The following is a 17,324-nucleotide window of genomic DNA, read 5'->3' on the forward strand; positions in this document are numbered from 1 at the left end:
AAGAGGATTCTTAACAAAATGTGACAATAATACTATGGCCCTTAATAGAGGAATGAAAACATGTTAGACAAGAACAACTTCTTTTGGGGACAAGACTGCTAACTAAATTTCAAAGATCTGTAGCAAAATACTGCATAGCACCTAATTTTAAAACAAAGCTAGTTCTGCAGTGTTGAAAGCTCCAGTGAACAAGTCTGAATAGAAGAATGAATGAGATTCCCTCAGAAAAAGAAAGGATGATGAAATAAGAATCTTATTCCATTGGCAGCTACAGGATTTTTTAAATTATTTTTTCCCCTCAGTGCTCCCTAATGATTTACACATCAAATTCTGAAGGTAACCCACATCCTTTCAATAAGAGAATACAAGACAGACATCTCCAATCTCTGCCATTCACTTGATCACAAGTTTTACAGTAGATCACCATGAAACATATTTCAGCTGGGTACCAGTCCTGCAACTTGTTTGTATTTCTTCTCCACTGAGAGCTGCTGCCACAGGCCTATTACCTGCTAGAAACCACCAGTGTGCTCTTGCTTTCTTCTGAGCATGGACATTGAGAAAAGAATACAGCAGGTGCTCTCCACAATTGTCAGACAAAGTCACAGAGTGCAGCAGGCACAGGAAGCAGTGCCGTGAGCAGGGATGGCAGCAATCGGAACAAGAGCCACGATGAGCATATCAGTGATATCAGAGCTATCAGTGGCGGCTTCAAAAAGTACCTCTAAAGCAGACATGGCAAAGCTTAGAGAAAGTAGAGCCAGACAAGAATATGGAACAAGAGCTACTTTTCTTGAGTTCATACAGTCACAATTTGTTTGAGGATACAGAACCTGCACTGGACCTGTTTTCCATACATAAAATTCTGTCATTTCCTTCCAGAAGCAGAAAGAGTTACCTGTCGTAACTCTTCTAAGCATTATTCCTCCTTCCTACAACAACTATGATATCTAACTTTATAATAAAGTGACATGGACATACTTGGTCTCAAATACCTATCACAGTGATAAAAATACCACATGGAAGCATGGAAGCATGCTCAATATTATACGCTGGGTTGAAAGCTAGAATAGTTATAAATCTCATACTAAGCTATTGTTGTTTGCTTTGTTCAGGTTGTCACTGATTGAATAATACTACAAGAGCAAATACAAGACAGAAAAATGTTTGTATTGCAAAGTTTCAAGGTATTTTTTTTAAAAAAGAGAGAATGTTCCTATTAGGCAGATTTATGCTGCAACCATAAGCATAACTGTGAATATCTTTTAAAAATTATTTATTTGCAAATATAAAGAGCTAAAGAAATTTTGTCATGACAAACAGAAACAATCTGTCAAAACAGAAGGGTGTTGGGATTTTTCATCGACAGCACTCGAAACACCCAAAATTAAATGAATCCTTGTCATTGGATTTCTATAAATACTTAATTACTTAAATACAATAAGGATGTTCTTCTATTATAAGAGAATTGTGCAATCTCTCACAAGAGGATATTCATTACTTTCTAACCATCTGTCACTTCAGTTCTCCAAACACCACACCTCCCCAAAAAATCTAATTAGTTTTTATTCAGTCACACATTATAAATGATGCTAGTGTGGATACTGAAAATATAGTTTAATGAAGTTAATATCAAGGCATAATGGAAGGCGGTTTGCTGAACAAAATGGACCAGAAGGCAAAAAAAGGAAAAGTCACACCCTGCTAATTCTACTATACATTTTTCATTTCCCATTGACTAGGAAACTGTTGGCTAATAAGAAGGAAAAAGAGAGCAAATACAATATCATAGATAAACTTACAGGTAGTAAAGTTTTCCAGCAGCTGGAAGCACTCGTTTCCTGTAGTCTATTCCAGAATCAAGCTGGACTGTGTTGCAGTATTTCTACAGAGACCAAGAAAAAAAAAAAAAGAATAGCTTTCCTCAAGCCAAAGCTGTATTTACTATTGTCTGTGTTAGAGAGAAGACACACTGCTGTGATAAACCAACAGCATAAATATAATTTGTGAAACTGAAATTCAAGATCACAAAATTGAAGTCTCCTTTGCAATTATCAAAGCAAAGAAATAACCTGGAAATCATTCACATATTCAAAACAAAAAAGTAACTATTTTCACAAGTCCATCAGCTAGAAGATTTATATAGATTAGAGGCACATGAAATGCAGGTGAATATTATTTGTTCTCTCTGGATACTGCTTTGTTGGGGGAGTGTGCAAAAATAATTATTTCCACATCAAAGTATATACATTTAGAAATACAAAATTAGTAGCATTAAGAGTTTAACAGACTACAAACAAATTCTAGCAACAAATGAAACTACTTCTATTTTATAAGCTAAAAATAATTTTATCTTTTCCTCTTACTAATAAGATTAAAAATTTTGCAAGTCAGACATCAAATATATGAACCACACCAGTCTGGCTGCAAAATGGACCAAAGCATAAAGGGGAATAAACAAAGTTCTATATCAAAAAGATTTTGCTTCATTTTTGCAATATCTGCATTGACTCAGAAAAGCATCTCTTTTGTTCCCCTTTAAGCCACCTGTAAGATTACAAGTGTGATATGGATCTCTTAAGTAGTCACAATTAATTGTTTCTGTTAGAAAACTCAAACCCAGCCGTAGCAAAGGGTGCTTTTTTTGATTCAAGTCCTGAGGCTGAGAGCAAAATTCTCACTAATATCAGCGGGATCAAGATTTTACACCCTCTAGCAAAGGGAATAACTCTGCTTATCTGTTATGCCTACTGCCAACATACACAACTTCTGTGTGTTATATAGCTAGAAGCAAAAGAAGCTACAGAAGAAAAGGAGGAAAAGTTTAAATGTTTTAGAAAAAGATAACTCTATCAAAAATTCAATCAAAGCAATTAATTTTTTTAATGTAATTCAACACCATTAAAAGTCTTTGGATTGCTAGAATGCACTAAATCACTCTGCTTCTTTGCTGCACTATGAACTATTAGTTTATCTTTAATGACCTTGTTAAGTATTTCATATTCTGTGTGTCAAACTTTTCAAAGCCTCCTTGAGGCCATTCAAATAACAAAATTGGAAATGTCAAACCTCATTTATAGCAACTACATTGCAGGGAAAAAAATTTAGAAGAACTATCATCAGTGATTTAAGGAACAATGGTCCTTTTGAACAAATGCGTTGCATAGGACATTGCAGGAGTGACTGTGATGACGCACTGCACTAATTTTTTGCCCTTGGCTATTACTGAAGGCTCTGTACCGATTTGAAACCTCCGCCTTCTTCACACAGACATACAGATGAGGAAAGAAGGTGAAAAAAAAATCATTCTGAAAGCACAGAATCCCAGGAAAATCCACGTATCTTTAATTCCAGTAAGTGAAAAAGCCATGCTAATCAAATCGTTATCTTGGACTAAGGCTACTGCAAACACAATAGCGTTGGTGCTACAATATTATTATAATCTATTCCCTTTCTTTTTGTGAGAGCTCACAAAGAAGGAGAATAACAGAGCAGAAGAAAAAAGTTTCAGAGGCATGTAATAATATGCACAAGGGAGGGAGGATGTTTAAGCTTTTCTTCACCATCAGTCTGGCAGCCAAGGCTAAAAGGAAGATTACTGAAATTTCACAGCAAAGCTAGTGCACTTTGCTTTTCTTTGCCAGTATCTTTCCACCTAATGTTTTATTTTTCCAGAGTAGAAGATTAGCTTAAGTACTATTTTCTTTATGCTAGTAGGGGAAAAAAATGCAGATTACTACTACAGCTTTGGGGACTCTGAGATTACTTAGATTAACTTTAGATACTCGGATATTTAGTAATGCTGTTTATAATTCTGGGGGTTTTCTCCTGGAGATGAGATCGGCAATCTTGTGTGAATTCGGCCTCATCTCTTTGGCCTTCAAGATGGATTTACAAACTCTACTGCTCCCTCAGTGTGTTGTGTTGCATACAGTGAAGAGCAAACACAGAACTACATATAGTTTAGAGTATTCCATGGTTATGGTAGGATTGAAAGAAATAAAAATTACACCTGAACGCTGTAGCTCATGTAAATTTGTTGCCATGATATTTACACTGGTGTGTGTGGTTCAACTGCTAATGACTGCTGAGTGGAGCAGGAGTTCTGTGCACTCAAATACAGACTGGTACTGGGCTATATTATGCAGGTCATTGCAACTTGATGAAATAGAAATCAACACTTGGTGCTACACTATTTTAGTCCACCTGTGTTCCACTTACAAACTTGTCACTCCTTAAATTCACAGACAGCCTTTTATGACTCCATGATTTAACATTACAGTGAATGAGTTTTGGAGTTAAGAACTGTAGATGTAAATACTACCAATACAGCTACAAAGAAGATGCATTTTTTCTGTCTTCCTTCTCTTTCTCTTCAAAGTAATTAGTATTATCACTATTCAAGAAAAATCACTATCATTAGTGACACTAGTCAAGAAGAGCTTGTCTGTTCAAAAGCTTATTTATGTTTTTTGGCCTTTTTTAAGCTACAAACAGTTGCCTAACTGAAAGATATTTCTCTTCCCTATAAATCTTGCTTGTTTGTCTGCACTGATGCACTACTATTGATTCTAATATGGTATTACATTATATAGTTTATTTCAAAAATATCTGCTAGATATTCTAGGCTATAGGACCTTTCAGCCATAAGTGCAACAGCAGAATCTTGTTCAGAGATCTATAAAATAAAGTTAATACAGTCCCACTGATTTTTTGCTTCCTTAGGAGGCAAAAGTTAACTGAACCAAACATAAACAAAATGGAAAACCAGAATCCTGAGGTACAGCAGTTTGTGTAATACACAATATAGGCATAGAAGCAGGGGGCAGCTAACAGGAACAGTGAAATATTTAGTCCTTTTTAAAACATTTGGCATGTTTTATTCTCCCACTCCTTAAATGTTCCTAATTAATTTATGGTTTTGTCCTCTCCAGGCTCATGCTCGGTTCAGGAAGGTACTGCAGCCATTTAGAGACCATATTCTAAATAAAAATGAAACAGCCACAAGAATCTCCTAAGCCTTCTACATGTTCATGTAAGTACTTACTAATGCTTGTCGTTAACTAGTTGCACTGAAATACTTCAAAGCTCACCCACACCTATTCTTTTAGACATTGTATAAATATACATAAAACGAACAGCTCCTGCTATTAAACCCAAACATCATAATCTGCATCGCAATATGCTCTCAGAAAACAATGCTTTAAAACATGAATCCTGCTGTTAAATTATAAGCTTTGCAGGGTAGGAACAACCTTCTGTTATATGAATATATGACAAATAGAGATCCATAGGTGCTAATGCAAAATAATGTAACAAAAAAAAAAATTACACAGAAGTGGGCAATGCTATTTACACAAATTGAGCTATACATAGTAGAGGAGAGAAAAGTTGTGACAGCAGTAGCAGTAAACTGAAGGGCAGTAATGGGAGGACTGCTTACACTGCCAGATGATAACAACACCATCTCTCCTCTAAGTTAAGAATGTACCGCTGCAGATAGTTCTAAAGGAGGATTCAGCACATGGTCACTTTTACTCAGAGTTAGAAAGATCACAAAGAAGCTTTGTGCAGAGCAGAGATCCAAAAATTTTTCCTTCAGAGTTTTCCTTTGTAGACAACAGTACCGACAATGGTTTTCTGTTTGTGCACACATTCACTTATCTGCTTCACAGGAAGGCAGAGGGCATTGTACATTATTCATTTAAGATACAAGCTTTCAGTGTTAAAAAGACAGCACATAATCAGAATGTATAACAGAAGAAAATAAGACACATGAAAATATTGTATACGTCCAAGCTAAACACTTAAAATCCTAGATTTACAAAAAGGAAAACCAGATACATGGTTGCACAGTGTGGAAAAAGAAATCCTCCTCACAAGTGTAAGAATGCTGAACATCAGAGAGTATGCCTATGTGATTATCCCTGTGCATTGTCTTTCCCCTTCACAGGTGTTAACAATATTATTCTCCCGCATCACAGAACTAAACAGTCAATATTACAGTTTAAAAATCTGCAAGTTTAGGGAGGAGGGGAAAGGTAGGCTTCTCTACTTTTTGTCCTTCTTCTTACAGCAAGGGGAAAACCCCCCATACAATACTACATATAGAAGTTCTAGTTTCTCTCTTATCTTCGGACTACCTCATCCAGCACTGGACTGATTAAATCCTACGGATGTGATTGCATCCTCACACTCACTAATCACCATGGAATCCTAATCAACAGCCACAGAACTAACTGGAGTGCTCAGATTGTTAGCACTTAATTGTTAAACCCACGACTGTAACCATTGGTTTCCATTTCTTAAGATGGAGTTTTAAAATTTCAAATTTCCTTTACTTGGGTTAAACTTCTTTTGAAATAAATACTTATTATTGAAGCTACAGTGAGTCCAGTAGAACCATCCATAGTTTCCAAAAGATTTTCTGTTCTACTGAGATATTTAAAAGTCTGACTTACTCTATTCAATTCAAATGCATAAAATTAATTAGTCATACAATTTATTTTGAAGTCATTTATGTATTTATGGATACAAAGAACAAATACAATTACATAATTGAAAATGCTATTAGTAAGTTAAAAATACAGTGTGAGCATGCACTCATTTCCACTGAAGTGCCATAAAAACTTTGTACTCCAGAAGGAAAAAAAAGGATAAAGCCTCAAGGCTCACCTCAAGACACAACATCGAAAACACAAATCTTCAGACAGAATAGATAAAATCAGACTGTCAGTAGACCTACTGTAGGAAGTATTAAATACAGACTAATATAAATACATTTTTCTTCCCGTGAGCACTTGTAACATTCCTTTATTGCTGCAATCAAGAATGGTAGCTACTAAATTGTTTAACTGCTCAAGAAAACAAAGTACACGACATGATAGATCATTAAGAAGAGGAACAAAGGTTTCAGAAAATTTAAAAAGGCAGTCAAAGTTAACTGGATAACCTGCAAGTTCTAAAGATGTGTGTTTCCCATGTGTCACAAAAAGCCCTGAAATGCTAATAGACAGCCTTGTGGTCCACATTAAACATTGTACTAAATATCACTTGCCTGTGAGCTCAAATATTGTGATCAGTTGAACAACTTTGATAATGCAGGTGAGTAGATATTTCTTAACCTTACTGAAAATCATCGTAAGTCAATCCAATTATCAACCTCTGCTCTGAATTTTAACAGCATTAAAAAAAAGAAAACTGAAAAAACAACATACAAAACATCCTGTTGGACCATAAGAATAGACAAACTAATCACCCCAGAATCCTAATCAACAGCCAAAGAACTAATTGGAGTGCTTAGATTGTCAGCACTTAACTGTCAAACCCACCTATCTGAGGACCTCCAGAGAAGGTGTAGGGGAACAGAGACACTAGAGTGCTTCAACTTAGGATGATCATTACCTTAATTCCCACACCTGCTGAATTTCTGCAGCCTTTCACACCTGTGTCAAACCAGCCACCTGCAAATGCAGCAGCAGCAGTGCATCTGCCATATCTAATACACTTTCCATATGAGCAAAGAAGAGTATACGTCTATCCCCACACATGCAAAGCTGCACAATTAATACTCTTGGCCTCTGTGTAGTTCTGAACAAGCACATTAGGACAACTACTACTAGGAACCAAGCCATGCCTATCTAAGAAGTGCAACTTACAGCTACTCTTTCTGAGCAAAAGGAACCATAATTTTTATGTAGGTCTCATCCTCCCTTTTCAAGTGCGTTCTCTGATTTGGTGTCCATTAACAATACACAGGATCACTAATATTCCTTTCCCCCAGCAAATCAGAAAAACAATGAGACTGTTCATTTGCAATCATTCTTCTCATACATTTACATCCAGCTTAAGAGAGAAAAACTCTTTCGCATCACACAACACGCAGACACATGATGAGAGCACCCCAGCCAACAACAGAGGAAGAGTTCCTTAGGTAAACAAAGCTCACTAGACTTAACCATTTTTATTTTTCATTATTCGACTCCATATAGAGTTAGATTATCAACAATAATATTATTCCTTCTTTCTCAAAATTCTTCCTTAAATGAATTCAAGAAAAGGTTTCTCCATCCAAAGGATACCATTACAAACTGGCATTTTCCGTAACTGTGGTAGAAGAAGAATCATCTTAAGCAAAAATGTAGCATGTCATGAAAAACTTATTTCTGACATACAAAGCACAACCACAGTGCTTTGAGTAACTTCAGTGTACTTGCAAAGTCATCAGCAAGTGACAGTCATCAGCATGTTTCAGAATGTGAAACTGGTCCACTGGGACTCATAAGCTGGACAAGTCATAAGCTGGACAGGCTGTCAACAGCCTGCTGAGAGAAGTCTATGAGGTTATGTGCAGTGTTTCCTCTCTGGTGCAGCTGTAAAAGATCAACCAGACTGTTGGTCATGTGCATGCATGGTACACGACTTGGATGTAGGACTGGAAGAGATACTAAACAAGTTTTGCAGAGACACAAAACTCAGAGGAGCTGTTGACTCCCTCGAAGGCAGGGAGGCCCTGCAGAGAGACCTCAACAAATTAGAGGACTGGGCAATGACCAACCTCTGTTCAAGAAGGGAAAGTGCCAGATTCTGCATCTGGGGTGGGGCAACCCTAGATGCACATACAGACTGGGGAATGAGATGCTGGAAAGCAGTGCTGCAGAAAGGGACTAGGGGGTCCTGGTCGATGGCAAGTTGAACGTGAGTCAGCAGTGCCCTGGCAGCCAGGAGGGCCAACCACCTGTGCAGGGCTAAGGGGTTGGACTTGATAATCTTTGTGGGTCCCTTCCAACTCAGCATATTCTGCAATTCTCCGATTCTGTGGTACAGGTGCAGGACCTTCCAGGGGCTGCTCCTTTTATTCTTTTGCCTTGAGTTTGTTTGGGTTTTTTTAAAAAAGTAACTAAATTTGTTAAACTCCAGCTTTCTGCTACACCAATCCACAGGAATGAGATGTACTCAAGGGGAGGGGAAAGGAGAAAGAGAATCATCAGGTATTCAGTGGTGGATAAAAACTTGGTCCAGGCATAGTTGGGTGTGCACGTAGTTTTTGTCTCCCTGTTCAGATGTTGTTGAAACAGTAGACTTTAAAGAAAATGTCAATGAATCCTCATAAGCACTATACATGACCTCTGGGGTAATTAGCAATCATTCAAAAGCAACAAGACTAAAGTGTTCTATTCTTTATTACTGTCAGCTCTTGTCTTGATCAGCATTTTAATAAAGATGGTTCATTTCTAAGACAGTTTCATGAATCAGTCATAATTACATTCTGACATGCAGTGAATAGTAAAGCAAAACTAAATATCACTTCATCAACCTTTCTAACCTTTATGCAAGTATTAACTGTAAATAATTTTTGCACAATCTTACAACAAAAAATCCACACATTTCTTAGCTTTGTACATACTCTACCCTAACTGAATTTACTGTGACCTATACCTGAAAAAACCCCCAAACCCTACAATCAGGAATAATTACTTAGTTTTGCATGATATTCAGGTATTGCCTTTCACAGATCAAATCAACTTCAAGGAGAAAAGGCTATTTGTTCTACAAAACAGTACAATGCTTTAAGGGGTTAACTAAATTTTTTTACAGTCTTTTTTCCCCTATATTCTTCTGCAATAATGAAATATGGGAAATTGCTAAAATAGCCTTAGATATATCACACTTAATCCCAATTGCAAACACTGTAACAAAACAAAATGAAAAAAAAAACAACAAATAACCACACAAAGAAATTTTGAGGAAAACTTTCTAAATATCATCCAAGAATCTTATAAAATATGAGGGAAACACCATGGTCAGTTTGATTTTGGATGACAAACATTTTATCTATGATTTATTTTTCAATGGACCTAGAGCACAAAGAGCTGGGAAAAGAAATACTGCCAAGTATAATTTTTTCAATGAATCTTTTTCTTACACTTGTTACAAGAATGTTTAGACTTTAAACTTAAGAGCTTAGCAAAGATAAATTGAGAGGCAAAATTCATTCAGCGGAAGTTGCATGAGTTTACATTACAGCCTTCAAACTTTAACAACTAAGAAACCCCACTATTCTTGGTACCACAAAGAACATATGATCTATTGTACAACTTTTCAATAACTTATTTTAATGTCTAGCTACAAATCAGCTACCCCCTAAGAAGAGGAAAAATAGACAATTAACTTGTAAAATAATGGTGCATGAATAAAGAGAGAGACTCTTAAAATGTACTGTTCTGTGAATAGTATTTCAGATATTCAAACAAAAGTGAAAGAACTCAGAAGGTACAGATGTGGCTGTGCTGGCTCAGAGACAAGTAGCCTCTCCTTTTTCCAGTCAGGGAGCAGAAGAATGGCAGAGTAAACCTCCATGCAATAAGAATTACACTGAACAGCTCTCCCCATTTCACATCACTTGGGAAAAAATCCTCCTTGCAGAATAAGTATAAATAAAAAAAGTAAATAAAAAAAAAAAAAGGCCAAACCTGCAAACCACAAATCACTGTATAACACCCACTTTTGCTAAAGAACCAATAATGACTGTAACTTTCAATCTCCTAATAAGCAAGCTGTGGCATTCTGTGAAAAACAAATGCCAAGAGTTCACACTGAATTTATAACATGATGTTTCGTAAGCTAAGGGTCAAATTCACCCCTAATACATGTACTTCATTGGAATTATACCCTGGACAAAGTTATTTGTCTAGATTTCTTTTATGCTGTTGTTTTTCTTTTTAACATTTGATTTGTGTTTCTTTTCCCAGTATTAGCCTTTGCTCCTGCCAGAACTGTTGGCAGGCAAGAAAAAAAAAAAAGGGAAAGAAAAAAAAAAGTAGTATTGATTTACAAAACTGGATTTCCCAGAATAATAAAAAAAAAAGCGATTAAGGTCTAAACAAAGGCTAAAGATGGCTTACGCTTAGCTCTGATGAGGTCCACTACCTCATTACCAACAACTGAAAACTTCTGATGCATTTTGTTTCAAGGGAATCCAAAAGTCCTTGCTGTAAAGCAGGCTGGGGGGTGCAGGGTCCATTCACTCATTCTGTATCACAACCATTATGTAAGAAGTATAAAACACTGCCTTTATGCTGCCAAACCACAATGACTCTTCTTACATCAAAGCGTTTTCACCACTAGGGTTTTTTTTCCTCTGAAATTTATTCAAGCCAAGGGCAGGGAGACAACAATTCATACACGCTAATTACACCTAATTATCTATTCCTTTCCCCCCCCCCCTTTCCACCAGCTTCGGCCAGTGTTATTTGCTATCTGGGTTTCTCACAACCTCCCTTTGCCCTGTCCATCCAACTCAACAGTAAAGTCTTTGAAGAAAACAGTTGTGGCTTCTTAGAATTTTAACAATATAAGGTTCAACTCAAATTAAATTATTCTATTATTAGTTTTGACACATTTATGAGTTAAATATGAAGGTCTTGTTAATTTAGCAAATTCCTCACATCTCTTCACAACTAGAATTGCTGGTAACACCCTCTCTTGTAGGAGCTTCTCCTCATGCTTTCTTTTCATGATCTAAATGAAATGTTTATTGGATTAAAGTTCTTCTCTGCAGACCTCCGCGGTGGCCTGTGACAAAGAGCTTAAAAGCTTTATTAATTGGCTCGGGCTTTTTGGGGGGAGGCAGGACCTCATTTCACATTACATCACAAGCAAACAGAACTGCCACGTGTAATTAGACTAATTTATCCTGATATAGCAGGAATCAACTATTCCATACCTATGATATGCTTTGATTTACTTATTTTAATCAAGGAGTAAACAAACCAAGCAAGAGCTCAGAAAATCCCAGCAATTAATGGGAGAGAGAAGGCAGAAAGCCTGGCACAGAGCTACAGTAGCAACTATTTTATCCTAAGATAAATTTTGATCTGCATCTAAATAAAGTTTGTAGGAGCAAGCGTGTAAGACAGATGTAGAAGGTTAACAAACTGAACAGTTCATCTCTTGAGAATACAACAAAGCAATAGGTACATTATAAAATATTGTAACATTTAAGTGCTCTAAACTACAGAATTCAAATAAATCTTGTGTTTTAATGTAACACATACACACGGAGAGATTTAGAGGGTTGAATGCAGAAAGGATTGGTAACTTGAATCTGGCACCCTGCTTTCTATATACAACATTTTATTAGTTGATAATCTCACAAATTTGTCCAACTAAAATCACCCAAAAATTATACTGATGTTCAGCACAAAAATACTTGCGGTCATGCTATATTTCTTATTTTTATTTTTTCTGTGTTTAATTAGGTACACTTCACAAAAGACGAGTACTTCTATTACTTGCAGAGAGAGAGAACAAGAACAAATGCTCCTTCTACTTAGGAGTTTGCTTGGTTACATACTAAGAAGGGAAACAAAAGGCCCAACATCTTCAGTAATGAAAAAGTCAATTGATAGGCAAAGCCATCACAATATCAAAGGCCTAATCCCTGCAATTCTGACTCAGGTGACAGTTCACAGGGGTCAGAGTGGCTGACACTGACCTCAAAAGCAGGTTTTAACTATTCAACATGCTGAAAGCTGCTGGGCTATCACACCATTAGACTGGAACAAACTGACAAATCAATTTCATCAAGGAGATGACTTTTTTGGGAGGGGGGCGAGGGGGGAGGCAGATCCGCCACTCAACAAATGCCTGCATTTCTCACACAGGTGGTTGGACAAAAGCTGACTGCACCATCAAAGACATTTTATATCTCCCAAATGCCTTTGTACAAAACTAACTCCCACCATTTTCTTAGGGACAGCTCTAAATGTTTTTTAAACAAGTATTTTTCACATATGCAAACTAAGTTATTGAAAAGTGAAAATGCTTTCAAGTTCCTCAATTTCTTGCTTTCTAAGAAAATGTATATTTCAATTAAAAACACAGTAATAATCATTAACCAATTTCATGAAAGAGTGCAACACGGCATATAAAAATACATTGCTTTCTATTTGAGTGCACAATGCTTACTGTTAAGAGTCATTTTAACCAAATACTGTTAAAATAAATAACTATTTGGTCCGTAATAGCAGAAGGGGAAAAAAAAAGGTCACTATAGAAAGCTGACAGGACTTTCATGTCCTACTAACAATAAAGTTCTGGCTGATTTCTTCTCTTAAAGCAAAATGCAGGTAGCCAAAGCCAAACATTTTATTTTAAAATTGTACCTTTTAAAGGTATACTCAGACTATGAAAGGCCCTAAAACTTTCTGACTTTCAGTTAGAATTTAGTGCAGTGTAGGTCTATTGCACAAAGTAAAACTGACAAAATGCAGAAGTTACATGCTTGGTATTTCAACACAGCTTGACGTTTTTAAACTTCAGGCCACACTTCCAGGAAACCTTTGGAAGCTCAAGAACTGCTCGCTGAAGTTACAGACTATGCAACAAATTATTTGAGTTTTCCTTCCTGATTTTCTGGAGAATGAAACATTGAACTAGTCACTGAACTAGAATTAGGATTCCAGAAGAGTTAAGGGTTGATGTAAATGTCTTCATTAAACATCTGTAAAAATTAAAATGTTGCCAAAATTACTGCCAAACCAGTAAATTAAAGAACTCTTTTTTTCCCTTTTCTTTCTTTTTATTCCCAAGAGCCTCACATCATATTTTACATCAAATTGTTAAAGATTAGTGGAATGTTGATCTGCTAGAGGGCAGGAAGGCTCTGCAGAGGGATCTGGACAGGCTGGATTGATGGGCCAAGGCCAGCTGTAAGAGGTTCAACAAGGCCAAGTATTGGGTCCTGCCCTTGGCTCCCAACGACCCTCTGCAGTGCCACAAGCTGGAGGAAAAGTGGCTGGAAAGCTCACCAGCAGAAAAGGACCTGGGATTAAAATTTCTTCACCAAAAGCATTTGTCAAGTATTGGAACAGGCTGCCCAAGGAAATGGTTGAGTTACCATCCCTGGAGGAAAGACATGTAGATGTGGAACTAAGGGACATGGTTTAGTGGTAGACTTGCAGTGCTGGGTTAAGAGTTGGACTCAACAATCTTCAAGGTCTTTTCCAACCTTAATGATTCTGTGATTCCAAGTTATGTATCTTTATTTATTCTGGTCACTAATGGTGTCCCCCAAGGATCAGTGTTGGGCCCAGTCCTGTTTAACCTCTTTATTGATGATCTGGATGAGGGGATTGAGTCTATCATCAGCAAATTTGCAGATGTCATTAAACTAAGGGGGAGTGTTGATCAGCTGGAAGGCAGGAGGGCTCTGCAGAGGGACCTGGACAGACTGGAAAGTTGAGCTGATTCCAACGGGATGAGGTTCAACAAGGCCAAGTGCCGGGTCCTCTGCTTTGGCCACAACAACCCCTTGCAGCGCTACAGGCTGGGCACAGAGTGGCTGGAGAGCAGCCAGGCAGAAAGGAACCTGGGAGTTTGGATTGACAGGAAGCTGAACATGAGCCAGCAGTGTGCCCAGGTGGCCAAGAAGGCCAATGGCATCCTGGCCTGGATCAGGAACAGTGTGGCCAGCAGGACCAGGGAAGTGATTCTTCCCCTGTACTCAGTGCTGGTGAGGCCACACCTGGAGTGCTGTGTCCAGTTCTGGGCCCCTCAGTTCAGGAAGGATATTGAGGTGCTGGAGCAGGTCCGGAAAAGAGCAGTGAGGCTGAGGAAGGGACTGGAGCACAGGCCCCATGAGGAGAGGCTGAGGAAGCTGGGACTGTTCAGCCTGGAGAAGGGGAAGCTCAGGACAGACCTCATCACTCTGCAACTCCCTGAAAGGAGGTTGTAGCCAGGTGGGGCTTGGTCTCTTCCCCCAGGCAACCAGCTGTAGGACAAGAGGGCATGGTCTTAAGCTGAGCCAGGGGAGGTTAAGGTTAGACATAAGGAAGAAGTTCTTTACAGAGAGACTGGAGATTGGAATGGGCTGCCCAGGGCGGTGGTTCACTCACCATCCCTGGAGGTATTTAAGAAGAGACTGGATGTGGCACTTAGTGCCAATGGTCTAATAGACAAGGTGGTGTTGAGTCAAAGGCTCGACTCAATGATCTCAGAGGTCTTTTACAACCTAGCTGATTCTGTATCTCTTTTTGGTTAGCTTAACAATTTTTGCAGTAATTATGCTCTAAGCATTTGAACAAAGTAACTGCGAGAAATGAATGCTTCTCTTTTCAAAAACTGCCTTAAAAAACCCCCACATAGTAGTTCCATGCACTTTAAAATGCTCAGTAAGAGATCCTGCAAGATTAAAAGCTCAATCAAAAGGGATTGAATCTAATTACAATTATAGAATTAAAAGATTTTTCTTCCTAATACTTCTTATCTCTGTAAAGCTCTATCTCTGTAAAATTTCATGGACTGAAGAAGCACTCTTATCTGTTGCAGAAACTAAGCCCTTCCATAAGGAATACTGTGTTCCAAAGAATTACAGCCTGTGCTGGTTTACAAGTAAACGGGTGGGAAAAATGAACCCAACTCAAGAGTGATTACAAGTCAGAGTTACAATTTACTAAAAAAGATTCCAATAAATCCAGTGATACAGAGAAAAACTGGTTTTCACCCCCAACAAACAGATATATAACCCAGCACCCTGGGACAAGAACAGAACGGTGTTCCACAGCCCCTGTGCTGAGCACCACGTGGCCCCCTGGGTGCAAAGTAAAAGGAAAGGAAAACCTGTTGGTCTGGATGATGATCACAGTTGGGTTGAAGTTCTGGTCCTCCTCTGGATCCGAGGAGTGGTACCAGAAGTCCCAAAACCCAAAGTTTATATATGCCCAGGTTCAAGTGGGAATGCCCAGTACCTCCCCCAGGGCAGGGAGTTTCACGATGGGTGATTTAACTCTGTGAGTCCTGGGATACTTTTGGAGTCTTTAATGGTCTAGGTCGTTGCAGCTGCCTATTATGCCAGTCCAGTATGGCCCATTAGCAGACATGACCCCTCAGGCTGGGTGTGAAGGTGCTAATGCCTCCCCTGCGGGTACTTATCACAGTTATTAGTGTGAAAACAAAAGAAACACTCCTCACGGGTTTCTTTAACACCCAGCTTGTAGCCTGAGGTGTCAGGTGTGCCCTGGGCAGCTGCTGCAAATGATCCATTATTAACAGTCCATCAGAAATGACAAATGACACAGAGGTTATACCCACATAGTGATAAACTGGTCCCCGTCCCTGTAACTAGAACATAGCCATAACAATGAACTGATCAATTCAGAGTTTTCCTCTGTTTAGGAAAACTACCCCTTTGATTAAAGAATCGCTGAAAAATTACATCTCAAATGATTTAAGATTTCAAAAGATGAGAACATTGGGATAGGCTCAGAATTGGACAGGGAACACACAGAGGGCAGAAAGCGCTGCCAGTGGTGTTACTGGCCTGCCCAGTAACATAGACCTGAGGCTTTTCTGTGGCCACTAGATGTGGGACCTGAAGCATGCATCCCTAAAAACTGGAACTTATCAACTGCAACCTCATGCTGCAGGCATTCAACAATCACTTGTCCCCAGTAATCTACTAACTAGAAAGACAATATACACACAAACTCTGGAAGATAACTGTATTTTCTCTAGAATGTTATTTCACCCTTTTGCTTATTCCACAGAAACTGGTTTTCAGTTTTCTTTGTACGAAATAGGAACTCAAACACAGATAATGGAATTACATGGACTGCAGAAAAGAAAAACAACAATCGAGGATGAGCATAGGTCTAGGAGAGAAACCATTACTTTTGATCATTTGAAGACAGGAAAATACTTTTTTATAACCTACCTGTGTATCTAGGAACTACGTCTTCCATTTATGAGGAATGAAAACAGCCTGAAATCTATTTCAAATGAAGCATCTCTTTACAGAAATTAACTGTCCATACTTTCCATTCATCCCACCTTCCCAAGAACATTTCAAGGAATTTGAAGCTCCTATGTTGAACTTGAACATTTTTTTCTCCATTCATAATAATGACAATATTCATCTGCCTCAAGTCTGAGTTGTAGTACTTGTTTCTTGTTGCACTACTCCATTCTATGTTGCAGCTCTAGACCAATCCACTTTTAATGCTTCTCTCTGTATTCCTTTCTAAAATATTTTGATCACATTCCCAGTCCTGATGAGGTGTTCTACATGCATAAACTACATTTCACTTTTTTTTATTTCAGCTAGATAGAAAGAAGAAAAAAAGGAAACTATAAATAAGTATATGACAGATATTCTTAAAGTCTGATGATCGGTGAAATTAAAGAGCTTTACAGTTATCAGGAAGAAAACTCAGAGTAAACAAGGTAGACTTAGAAAAGAATGATTTGCTACATAGAAAAGAATGATTTGCTACGGTTGTTGCATTGCAAAAAGCAATTGCATTTGGAACTACTTCTATTCTTGA

General features: G+C 38.0%; 1 protein-coding gene across 3 annotated transcripts in view; it reads right to left on the minus strand.

Moving 5' to 3' along the window:
* Positions 1 to 17,324, minus strand: part of AFG1L (AFG1 like ATPase) — a 57,060-nt gene that overhangs the window by 16,949 nt on the left and 22,787 nt on the right. For all 3 annotated transcript variants that reach the window (XM_029962810.1, XM_029962808.1, XM_029962811.1), the window contains one exon: positions 1,803 to 1,885. In XM_029962810.1, coding sequence (XP_029818670.1) covers positions 1,803 to 1,885 — 83 coding nt within the window. The remainder of the gene's footprint in view (positions 1 to 1,802; positions 1,886 to 17,324) is intronic.

This window comes from Manacus vitellinus, unplaced genomic scaffold, assembly GCF_001715985.3.
Source record: "Manacus vitellinus isolate BGI_N305 unplaced genomic scaffold, ASM171598v3 scaffold_4_pilon, whole genome shotgun sequence".
In the NCBI taxonomy this organism is placed as follows: domain Eukaryota; kingdom Metazoa; phylum Chordata; class Aves; order Passeriformes; family Pipridae; genus Manacus; species Manacus vitellinus.